The 12,467-nt window shown below is 36.4% G+C and overlaps 2 protein-coding genes and 1 non-coding gene across 3 annotated transcripts; 2 read left to right on the plus strand and 1 right to left on the minus strand.

Annotated features, from left to right (window-relative positions):
• The first annotated feature begins 2,478 nt into the window (after positions 1 to 2,478).
• Positions 2,479 to 3,162, plus strand: LOC132639196 (uncharacterized). The gene has a single exon (XM_060355666.1). The coding sequence runs from the start codon at positions 2,479 to 2,481 to the stop codon at positions 3,160 to 3,162; it is 684 nt and encodes a 227-aa protein (XP_060211649.1).
• Positions 2,504 to 2,607, plus strand: LOC132642962 (U6 spliceosomal RNA). The gene has a single exon (XR_009583431.1). It is a non-coding gene; the product is annotated as a U6 spliceosomal RNA (small nuclear RNA).
• A 1,156-nt stretch (positions 3,163 to 4,318) lies between the features above and the next one.
• Positions 4,319 to 12,147, minus strand: LOC132640444 (U-box domain-containing protein 62). The gene is made up of 8 exons (XM_060357031.1): positions 11,416 to 12,147; positions 10,550 to 10,796; positions 8,827 to 8,908; positions 7,953 to 8,010; positions 6,963 to 7,051; positions 6,717 to 6,812; positions 6,563 to 6,633; positions 4,319 to 4,767 (listed from the first exon to the last, which is right to left on the minus strand). The coding sequence occupies exons 1-8, from the start codon at positions 11,888 to 11,890 to the stop codon at positions 4,644 to 4,646; spliced, it is 1,242 nt and encodes a 413-aa protein (XP_060213014.1). The 5' UTR covers positions 11,891 to 12,147; the 3' UTR covers positions 4,319 to 4,643.
• Between the last annotated feature and the right edge of the window lie 320 nt (positions 12,148 to 12,467).

The following is a 12,467-nucleotide window of genomic DNA, read 5'->3' on the forward strand; positions in this document are numbered from 1 at the left end:
TTAATTATTATAAAGTACTTTAATATATTTATTACTGATCAGTCAAAATAGTCAACATATCATCACATGGTCTCAAGAATTTGCTTGGACTCATTAAATGTGGGCAATCCAATTAAGCAATATTTGGGCCTAGCATGTCCAAGTAACATGCTAGCTATTTTGAAGAAATTGCACGATTTTCCCTTCAAATATGTTGGTATGCATAGCCAGGGACGGAGCCACATAGGGCCAAGAGATTCATCTGAACCCCCTTTGATTGAAAAAAAATATTATTTATATAGGGTTAAAATTATTTTTTTATGCATATATAGTTGATGTTGAAGTTTTTTTTTTTTTTGCACGGATTATCCTTCAAAGGCATTGGTCTTTAATTGTTGGCCCTCAAATTGCTAGTCTTTAATTTTTGTCTGTCGCTTAAAAAGGTGGCTGAAAATACTCTGAGGTTCTGGGTTCGAACCCTCGCTCAATTAAAAAAAAAAAACTATTTCGCAAGGCAAGATTTTGTAAAAAGTCCACATTGTGCGGCAGAATTTGCCTTGAGGCATAACTAAAGTCTGCCTTATGCGGCAGACGTTGCCTTAAGGCATAACTAAAAGTCTGCCTTATAAGGCAAAATCTGTCATATCCGGCAGACTTTTAGTTATGCCTTAAGGCAAAGTTTGTCGCATAAGGCAGACTTTTCGCGAAGCCTTACCTTACGACTTTTTATTTTTATTTTTATGACTAAGCCGGGGTTCAAACCCAGAACCTCAGGGTATTTTAGACAAAGACCAACAATTTGAGGGGCAAAAATTAAAGACCACCCCAAAGAAGGGAAATCGTGCAAATTGCCCATGTTGAACCCCCTATGGCTTCTTCATATGTTTACTTTTTATATTTTGAACCCTTTAGTGAAAATTCTGACCCCGCCACTGAGTATAGCGGTATAAATTTTGTAAGGACAAAGGCATAACTTGTTGGGTATGGTGACGCGAAAAATATAAAGTTATGCCCCGAGAAAAAATTATTTGGCTTGAGAGACAAAAATTAAAAACCAACAAAAAATAAGGACAAAAATGCAAATGACCCAACTTTTTTTTCCTTCTATGAGGTAAAAATTAAACATTTGTTTTCGTAGTTATTGGTAAAATTAAATTTTGATCCTCGTGAAATCGATAACATATCTACATTTAAATAATAGAAATATCGCAATTGGTACTTCCACAGACAAATTAAAGTATTAAACCATGGGCATGATCTTCGTTTATGCTCAAGACAATTATCTTGGGATTTTCGCTCCTTGTTTAGAGTTAAAAGTTGGTTAAATTTGTTAAAGTATATTATTCTAGGGACCAAAGGTACAATTGTCCAGAACTAGAAGTGGTGGATATAAGGATTAACAGAGGCAAGGGTAAATTTTCTGTGTTTATGTGCATATATTAACTTTTGAACACTCTCGGCAAAAAATGACAGTGTATATTTAGCTTTTTTTTTTTTTCTGAACACTCTGAATGAAAATCGTGGATCCGCCACTGGGTTGCATGTTCGAAATTCACCACAACACCTTTCTTTTTATGCATTTTTTTCAATTGTCCAATGAAAACAAAAATGCAAGCAAAAAAATAAAAATAAAATGTTGTAGCCCAGAATTGAACTAGGGTTGCGGCTGAGATCAAGGGCCTGGCCTAAGGGCACGCTGATCAAATGTGTCAGCCCGACGATTATGTTAGAGGGGTCTTTTTAAATATATGATAGACATTCAAGATATATATATACAAAGTTTTTTCTGAACTTAACGGGGGCACGTGCCCCCTCTCCTAATAGAGTAGGTCCGCCCTGTAAGGATATATCATCCTCTTAAGACTATTATTAAAGGCCATAAGTATTTACTTGAAAGACCACTATAATACATATTTGGCTGAAAACAAATAAATGTGGAAGATTGTTTACCAAAAATAAAGTTTACAAACACGAAGAAGATTTGGTAACCTGGAATTCTACGCTGAAAAAATAAAATTCTCTCTCTTTATTGATTCAAGCCATGCATGATATGAAAGATTTTAAGTAATTTATTAATTTTTCCATTGTTTTCAAAAATCAACCATGCCCACTCCCCACTCCACCTCCCAAACCCCAACCCCTAAACAGAGAATTTGTGATAAGCGCGTCTCATCTTTCATAAACGTGCCACAATATAATAGGTGCTACCTCAGCACCAAAAAAAACAAATATGATTGGTCTCAAGTGTTACATGTCAAACGTAAGACGTGTGCCTTTATCACTCAACCCATTCCTTGCTTGTGCCTTTGCTCAAACGGCTCGTTCCATGCACATGTCACCTTTTATAGGCCACCCATACCACAAGAATATATTTCTATTCAAATCTCACTCCTCAATTCCCTCAACAACAACAAATAAAAAAAATCATTCCGGGGAAATATAATAATTCCCCGGTAAGAGTGACAATTTTCCCAAAAATATCTGACATTTACTCTCGAAATGGCATCCTTACGCATAAATCCCAGTGTCCCTCTGGGAACATTCGATAAAATTGGAACGACACAGACAAGATTAACAGTTTCTATGCACAAGAATGATATGATGCAAAGGAAGCCTCTTGGTGTTTGTGCTTCTCTTTCTCTATCAAATCCGCTACCCTCAGATAGAGTCTTGAAAAATGATCCAAAAAAGGAAGCAACGATATTATCAAGAAATCTCGATGAGTGGATGAAGGTGTCAATGGTGGACATTGTAAAGAATTTGAAGCAAGCACCACTTTTCGTTCACATCTACGCGAACGAGAATGACAAAGGCCAAGAAAGACAACCCCAGATCAAAACAGAAAGAGCCCTGGTGGAGAAATGGCCAATAATGAAAAGTGAATGGGAAAGTGGAAAATCTAGAACCCCAGATGGACTAATATTTGTTGATGAACTTGGTGATGAGGAACTTGAAGAATTGAATGAAAATTCAGTAGAAGATTCAGAGGAAGGATTGACTAAATCTTGGGGAGTAGTTGTACAGGGGAAAGGAGTTGAGTTTGGACCAGCTTGTTATTTGTTGAAGACTAGTAGAGTTAGAGCTGGCAGAGGAATGGGTTTATTTTGTACCCATTTTTGTTTAGTAAGAGTTACTAATTTTAGGGAGAGTGCTTTGAAACAGTTTAAAGGTTGTTGGTTATGAGAATCGTTCTTGTGACCTCGATGGGTCGATAGCTGTGGTCAAGAGATCACAATTTGAATAAATGAAACGTGCAAAACAATGTGATTGGATTGTTCTCTCAAGATGACAATTCTGCTTTGTCTCGCCCTTGTTATGTACGTGTTTCAAGAGGCTCATAGGTAGTTCATGCTTTGGGTGGGCAGGATTTTCGTGCAAATGGTCGGCTTCCCATTATCATAATTCGACTTTTAAGTGAATTTGGGTGTAAGATTACACTAGTTTTAAGGCTTTACTTTTTGGTCGCAGATTGAGATATACTTTATGTTACTTTCTGCCAATTGTATATATACATATTGATTTATAGAGAAAAAAAGTTAGGAAAAGTACGAAAATCAACTGTTCTTTTTGTTCATTTTCCTTTTTGAGGCTGAAGGATATACACTCATCTATCATTCGGAGAATCATAGTGAAAATGAGGAATTGAATCAAATAAAACCAAAATCAAAGTAATTGAAGAACACAAGCAATTGACAAAGGTATACAGATTTTGGTTTTTTTTTTTTTTTTTTGGGGGGGGGTGAAACAAAATACAAACTCTAACCCTACAAACAAGGGGAAAATTAACCCAACACCTTATAAGTAATAATTATTCAAGGACCTCAATCTTACCACTCGAACTCGAGCATAAATGATGAAGAATGAACTTTTTGATGCTTAAACTGGAAATAGTTCAGTATAAAGTACCGGATATTAAACTTTAGCACCTTGTATCTCATCTCAAGTACAAAACATATTTACCAAGATCTTTTATAAATATATTTTTATAATGGTGGGGTCACGGCCATGTTGTGAGCCACGAGGTACCTGCCACCTTCCAATCTTCAACCAACACAAGAACCGGATAACTTTGTCCACCAAAGCTTAGGCATATGAAAGAAATCATTTAGCATTTTTTCGTTTGTTGAAATTTTGAACAATAATCTCCAATGATTTTCACCTGCTTCATTGACCGTTAGGCCACACCTTTGGTTGTCTAGCTAGTTACCCTCATTCTGGGGGTAGTGTCATAGTTGCCTGGCTAGTTTGCCCCCGGCATCATGTACATTTCAAATTCAATCAAATCATATTTGGCGTTATCATATGCACAGAACCCAGCATAAAGAACTTCAGAAGGTAATGCAGGGAAGATATTTTTATCTTCAAATTTCTGAATCTGCGGAAATGACTCTGTATAATTCATTTATTTTAAATAAGTGCGGCTCTATAGTTCATATCTCTAATTTCATCTCAACGCTGTAGTGCTACAAGAAAACCTCTACAATATACAACAACTAAGCCTGAGAATCACGTGGACGGTGGAACTGATACAAGATCTAGATTACAGCTGGAAAAAAAAAAAAAAAACTCAATGCTTGTTCTAGTTGGATTATATGTATCAAACGTGGCATATGTGCAGTAAGTTAGGACGAAAAAGTCATGATCTCATTCTGCTGAATGGAACTCTACAGCCAATTCGCTACCGTCTTACTTGATATAGGCTGGATTGATAAATTATCTGAAACCTTGGCTAGGGAGCGATATTGCAACTTTACACTCTCAGCATTATCTAATGTCTTTACAACGTACCTGCACAATTGTACATCCAAATAAAGAGTCATTCCTCACAGGTAAAATGAGTCATTAGAGGTTGGACTCTAAGAACATTTTGACCAGTGTTTGTTTTAATATGACATAAGGACTATGAAACATTCATCATGATGTAATAACTTCTCAGTACTAACAAAGGTTGAACAAAGAACTGTCTTCCTCATACTACAGAATACCATTACACATGTAATACGAAGAATTTTATCAAATACTGCAAGATGACAAGCAAATTCGCAACATTGATTATATATAGACGCAAATCCAGATGATATATTCCACAAAGAAAAGAGATAAGAAGGAAAGAGTTGAATAAGCTGCATTCAGCAGTGCACTTGATAGGCAAAACTCAGAAGCCTCTCTGACAGTTCTATGAAGACAATGTGTTAAAAATCTGAGTCAAAGTGCAACAAACCTAAGATTAACCTTTTCCTCCTTTTCTTTGAAAAAGTAGAAGGTCCGGAACCTAAATGAGCTGAAGATATATTTTTAATAAACTTCTAAAACAAAGTAAGCGTTTTCAAGGCCAGAGATTTGGACACAATAGAACGAAATATGTCAACCTTGCAAGTTTGACTTGTATACGAAGTTATGTGCATGCACTCAGAATCATTTCTGATGGATCAAATCTTTCCCCTCAACTGTACATCAGTGTTATCAAAAGAGAAAAGTGCAAAAAAGCTCTAAGGTTAGCTGGGGCTTTAAGCGCAAAGCGCAAATAAAGTATGGGCTTTAGTGAAAAAAAGCGCAATGGTGCAAACTTACAAATATATGTATGTTTAGTCCAAGACTTATAATAGTAAGCATGAATAACAAATATATGGACAAAGAAATTGTAAAAACATCACGATAAAGTGAAATATCAATCATCTAGTGTCACCTCTTCAAGAGAAGCTCAATGGCAAGGAAAAGCTAAGTTACACGGACTCGCCATTTTGGGTGCCGTCCCCGTCCCGGATACGGACGGTTGCGGGTGCCGGAACGGCAAACGTTCCGGATACGGTCAATAACATACGGATACTTTGACCGGAGTCCGTCGACAAACTTGGGGGAAAATTTGAGATTTTGATTTCTCAAAATTAAAAATAAAACAGATTTAAGATAAGGAAAATGACATACCTTCAATATTATAGTACTTTTATTTCATATATGTTGCTTCATGTTTCAGATAAACCAAGAAGTACTTTTATTTCATAAACATGTAAGTTTTTCATAAGAATATCTCTCAAAATTTGTAATATCTTTATAGCTCTATTTTTTATATAATTTTGAATTTTCTTAGCTGAATCCCCGCACCCGTATCCATAACCGGATACGCACCCCCGAATCTTAAATTTAGATTTTGCCGAATCCGACACTCGAATCCATACCCGTATCGGATACCCGCACCCAAGTCCGTGTAACTTAGAGGAAAAGTATGTCTTGGAGCCTTGATGACGACACTGAAGCGCACATAAAGCGAGGCGAAGTGCTCAACATGTTTTGAGCCTCGCTTCAGGGCTTAAGCGCGCCTTTGACAACACTGCTGTACATGAGCCATGCACTGAGTGGTTATGAACTACGCTCAAGCTCTACGCTATTACCAGTGAACCAAAGCACGGGATTATGAAGACTGTAACCTTTTAGGCTTAACAGATATATATAATTCAAATGTCGAGAGCATTAGCACAAAGGATATTTCCGTGGACTTTTACCAAAATATGGCGAATTGCTTTGAGAAGTCAAAAAGGATGAAACAAAATTCAAGAAACCAAATAATGTAAAGAAAGAGATGTACCATCCATTCAAGCACTGAGTGGTAACAACAGCCTCACGACCCACAAAACGCTGAGGTGTCCTTTTATTACCCTAGTTGATTAATAATTTCAATTAGATAGCCCATTCAAAGCCAGCAGGAAATGTAATTGATATTCAGATATAACTGGAAGAACCTTTATAATGACCCTGTCTGTCACAGCGAATGGAAACTGAACACCTCTTCCTCTTAGATGATCCGAAAGTGCTGGATCACCAAAGGGCCCTCTATCCTGCATAGAGATATGATATTAAGACCTTAGGGTACAATCCGATACAACTCTCCCTAATTTTTCTTTCTGTAGTCTAAATTAAACAACGGTCAGCGTTATTTCCACCTTATTTCAGGTATTGGAATAGTTTAAAATATGAAAGTGGCAAACCTGGTCATATCTCTCCCTTCTCTTTTTTAAAGAACGATTAAGCTGTGACTCCTCTTCTCGGCGGAATGCTTGAACTGTATCTCGAAGAGCTACACAAATATGGAAAGGCAAACAGAAATCATCAGAAAGAACTGAGATAAGTAGAACTGTATGAACTTTCTCTCAGCCTCATCTCATAACCTTCAAAATGCAGAAAGGACCAATGAAGCACATAAAGAATTGATTTATGTTGTTCCGAGTACAGACAGGTTTGACAGAAGTTCAAAAAGAGTGTAAAACTAGGATCATAAAATTATGATAGGACTAACTCATAACTTTCTGCTGCTAGAAGATAAGACTTCTTTTATAACCGAGAAATCTCCAAGGGTCAATGGCACATGGTTTGAAACTCGGAGGATATTGGGCCCACCCCTCTATCCATCTCCATTTGGATACCAGGATTTTGCCTACGGTAGAGCTCAAACCCATGACATGCGTCTAACCCACACATCACGCGTTGTGCTCTTACCAGACCAAAGCCCTAAGGGCGTTAGAAAGAAAACTTATCCAGTTGATTTAATGCATATTTACTTTTTGACAAGTTAATGCAATGAGTTTGGAAGCCCTTCTAGCTCTAACAAAGGATAGAATTTGAAGCTACAGCCGAAAGCATGTGGATTGTTAATTAGATATCCTCAGTCTGCTATGAGATTAAATTTGCTACTTCAAGTTTGAAAAGTCTTCCTTTCTTTCTTAATCCCAGTGCGTAGTCAAATGGTGCCACATAAATTGGGACGAAGGAAGTACTAAATTGCCGGACCAAAAGACTGGAATTTTTGGTTTGATTAGGTAATTGGTGTTTAAACCGAATTATCAACACCCCTAGCAATATCTCTATACGGCAGCAGACATTTGAAAATGTTCTGGCATTGACTAGATAGAATTATCAAGTACTAGAAAAACCAGAGGAAATGGTATACTATCTAGCAAAAGTACAGAACATATACTTACATAAATTTGGCGCCACTGATTCTTCGGACACTGCTTGGGAACAGATATAGCAAGCTTTCTGAAAATACACCATAAAGGCTAATTATAAACTTACTTTAGGACTATAGTCCAGTGGGACGCAGACTAATGTCACCAGAGATTTATATTCTCTTTCTAGCACCTAGTGCAAGAAGATAACTTCCTATGCAAATGTAGAAGGAAAGACTAAGTTTTAACAAAAGGAGAAAAGGCAGATGAAAATTTTCTCTCTCTTGCATTTATGTGAAATCATACATTCATTAAGTATCAATGAATGTCATAACTAGACCTGCTAAGGTAAAAGATAAACACTTTAAGACTTCATTAATATTTTGTCCAACTACATCAAATGACAGTGCAAACAGAGGATTATTGTAAATATGTTTGTTTGACAAGAAGAACAAGACAGAGTAAGCATGCAATATCTATATAGAGCTTTTGCAGGCGATGTTTCAGAATAGTTGGTCCTATCAATGTCAAATCTTAATTTAGAGGCATTTGCATTTGATTTTTGACATTTGCATCTCTCCAACTAAATAAGAGCATAAGCAATTTCTTGGTTATCACACTATGTTGTCAAATACAGTGCAGTTTCCCTAAACTGAAAGTGGAGAGAAGCTTAAATCAAAAAGCATAAATACCACAGCCAAACCCAGAATCAGGAACATATTCTCATATTATGTGAATGAGGTTGTCAGTCTCTCTATCTAATGCGTCTTGAAACAGAATTTGTTGATTAAGCAGCATTGAACATCAAAAGCTTCAAAGGAAAGAGATATAAAGAAGTTTGGATGCAAATGCAATTAATATCAAGTATCAAAGAAATTTCGTAACAATCTGTTTCAAGAGGACATACCATTCTAATCACATGCTGCACTCCACCACTACCAAAGGAATGCCCACAAGGCAATATCATCGCATCATCCATAAGCGCTCCCCTGAAATTTGCAGCGTGATGTCAAGTGGTGATGCAAGTAACCACATGGATAAAATAAAGCATAACTAGATAACAGCAAATAACGTATAGAAAGAGACTACAAGCGCACATAATGTTAAGTTAGGATTAATGAAATAATACATGAACCAACAACAGCAAATAAAGTGTGGAAATTGGAAAGAAACTATAGAAGCAAATAATCATATTAATATTCTGAACTCTAAACTTTTTTATGGTAATATTATGACCTCTACTATAAGCATTACACTTGGTAACCCAGAATAGATAGAACCCCTTAAAAGTTATACAGCTATTAGAAGAACAAAAAAGTAAAAGCGTAGCTCAGCTGTTTTATGGGAAGAGAACACTTTGTTGATCAATGGTGATACGGAAGAATCTTTTAATGTAATAAGGGGAAAACCTTGTAAAAATTTAACATACTCCGGTTGTTCCATTTTATGCGCGTTTTCCGTTTTAGTTTGTTCTAAAAAAGAATAACACATTTCTATACACACAATAATAAACTTTAAACTTATCATTTTATTCTAATTGTCATGATTTTATAGCCACAGGAATGTCATGACTTAATATAAGAGCAAAAGTTTCAAGTCTTTCTTTCTTAAACTTCGTGTCAGATCAAACAAGTTCACACACAATGAAACAAAGAGAATGTTAAACCTACGGGTTAGTTTTTGTTTCTTTTTTAAATAACAGTGGTGTCCTGGTTAGCTTGCACGCACCTCGACTATTTCACTGGGTACCTGCCACCTCCCACCAGCAACAGATACCAACTAACTCTATCCACCAAGGCTAGAACCCTCGGATACAATTTTTTTTTTTTTTAATTTTGATTTGGCAGAGTGACAAGCATCCCAGATTTTGAAAAAACCTTACAATAGTCATCTAGGTATATTATTCCAAATACCTTTTTCAACTTCAACTTGAAAGGCTCTCTTTCTTTCAACCTCAATCAAATAATTTCCAAAGTTCAAACGCCTACAATATCATTTTATCCCATCAAATGCCCTTTTCTTTTCTTCCTATAACTAGAAAAGAAGCGGTAGAGCACGCCTACAGTATAACTGAGAAACTAGAGCAAGTGTAGAGAAAGCACCTATACTCTTCTCTTCTCAAGCAAGATCATGCTTGTTTAAAGCTAAAACAATGTGCTCTCATACATACTTTACTTTTAACTGCTTCCACATTACTACAGCTTAATGCATTCGCCTAAAAGCAACCTCTAGCATATAAACTGCTAATTGCACATTTACCCAGTTGTCACTTGACCTTGCAAATCAATCACCATGTGGGATCACCCTAATTGTCTTTGTCCAGAAGTCAAAACAAAGAGCTGTAGGAAAGCAAACAGCTTTAAGTGATCTTATTAATACCAAATTTGTAAATCAATCTATCAACGGCGCTACAATCCAAAATTGCTTGATCATCACCTATATCAATGAATCTCTATATTCAATTTGCTCTATTTGGGCCCATTTCACTCCATACTATATAACTTGTCTTTTAAGATAAAACTAGGGGTAACAAAACACAATGTATGTTTTACTAAGATCTAGAAAGTCCAGCAACTAAACAAGAAGAACAAGCGAACAGCCAAAACAGATTACAGAGCAAGAAAACTTACGTAATTGGATCGGAGAGAATTACTCTCAAGGACTCTCCTGATTCAGTTGAATAAGAACCTTCCTTTCTCCCACTAAACCCACACCCATTCTCAAACCCCATTTCCTTCTGCCTTGCATTTGACCCTTCCGGTCCCTGCAAATACTGATTATAATACATGTCCCCATCAACACTAGCAATTGTTACTGCATTTCTCACATCAACGCTGCATTCATTTCCTGACTGCCCGGTATTCCCTTCCTTCACACCTTATTCAAGAAAATCAATCAATCAATTAAAAACTATGTCCCAATTCCAAATTAGTCTGAGTCCAAAACAATAAGGGGTCGTTTGGTAGCTGGTTTGGAGGTGAGTTATGCCTTTTTTTTTTTTTTTGATGAAGTAAGGTGTTTCATAGATAAGCAGGTATTTAATCCTGCATAAATAATACCACATTTGGTAGCTAGTTAGGAGGTAAGTTATTCATGCATAAACTTAATACGGTGTTTGGTTTGCAATTTGGAAAACCCGCATAACTAATCCATGTATAAGTTATAAAGGAATCTATGTATTATTTTATACAGGATAAAAGGTGGAATAACTAATACATGAATAACTAAATCCTGCATAAAATAATACATAAATTCCCTACTTGGCACTGAATTTAAGAAAGTACAGTAGACTTTTGAATCTTGTGAGCTTAAATATGACACGTGGAAAGTTAAAATTAAAAAGCTGCCAAAAAAAAGAAAAGTGACAATTCTTTAAAAGGACTAAAAATGAAATTAAGACAAACAAATTGAAACAAGAGTATTATTAAATATTAATACCTGCATAACTCTAACCAGCTACCAAGATGACCCCATATAAATTGTTAGAAAAACTTACCAAATGTAGAAAGGCTTTTTGTTTTATCACTACTAACCACTTTACTACCATTACCATTAACTTTATCACTATTACTATTATTAGTATTTTCAACTGTAACAATTCCCTCAACTTCATTATCATCATCCTCCTCCTCATCATCATCATCATCATCATCCACATCATCGTCATCATCATTATCCGATCCATCGCCACGTGCCTTGGTATTATCCCAATCACGAAAATTGTGTCTTCGAAAATCAGTACCTTGTTGTGGTTGCTGATTAATGAAGTAATGGTTGTGATTATCATACTTATCTATAAATCCAGTAAGTTCCCGGGTAGCTTTTGGGCCCGGGTCACCGGTAGCTGAACCGACCCGACCCGGATGTGGTTGTGGTTGTGGTTGTGGTGATGGGCCGCAACTGAAGGTTGTGTTGTTGTTATGGAAAACGAGTTGTGGATTTGAAACAAGGCCTATTTGTTCAGAAGCCATAGTTGAGTGATGTTTGAATGAGAAAAAACCCTAACCCTAACCCTAATTTGTGAAGAATTGGGGATTTGGATTGAAGTGGAACTCCATAGATGATTTGTTTTTAGAGGAAATGGTAAGGGTTAGGGGTTTTAGGAAGAAAGGTGTAACGACGTCGTATTAAGTGGTTATAATGTAGCTGAAGTATCATATGTTGGTCGTAGAAATTAAAAAATAGAAAGTTGGTAACATTGTGTGAGCACACGACAATGATCAGGACAATCTTTTTTGCCCAGTAAAAAGAAATCAATGGGGTTTTCAGCATTGTTTTAAAAGGCAGTGTCAGGACTCGCCCCGGGGCAGGGCAGTGGCAAAACGCCCTGGGGCTAACGTGCGGGGCTTAATTTTTATGAGGCTTACGCCCTAAGCGCCCAACCGTACGCTCCAAACACGCCCAACGCTCAGGCTCGCCTAACAGTTCTTACACAAATTATATTTTAAATTTCTTAATTAAAATCATTCACCCTCATAATTGTTTAACAAAATAATGATACTTAATAGTTTTTCATCTATAGAAATAGAAGATTGGGTGTAACTCATA

The sequence above is a fragment of the Lycium barbarum genome, chromosome 5 (genome assembly GCF_019175385.1).
Source record: "Lycium barbarum isolate Lr01 chromosome 5, ASM1917538v2, whole genome shotgun sequence".
In the NCBI taxonomy this organism is placed as follows: Eukaryota; Viridiplantae; Streptophyta; class Magnoliopsida; order Solanales; family Solanaceae; genus Lycium; species Lycium barbarum.

Excerpts from the sequence above, each read along its gene's own strand:
- LOC132639196 (XM_060355666.1), top strand. The coding sequence starts at position 2,479 with ATGGCATCCTTACGCATAAATCCCAGTGTCCCTCTGGGAACATTCGAT.
- LOC132640444 (XM_060357031.1), bottom strand. The coding sequence starts at position 11,890 with ATGGCTTCTGAACAAATAGGCCTTGTTTCAAATCCACAACTCGTTTTC. Across the intron at positions 6,813-6,962 it reads GAAGGGAGAGATATGACCAG|GATAGAGGGCCCTTTGGTGA; the intron begins GTTTGCCACTTT and ends ATCTCTATGCAG. Across the intron at positions 6,634-6,716 it reads CAGACAGGGTCATTATAAAG|GGTAATAAAAGGACACCTCA; the intron begins GTTCTTCCAGTT and ends TTAATCAACTAG.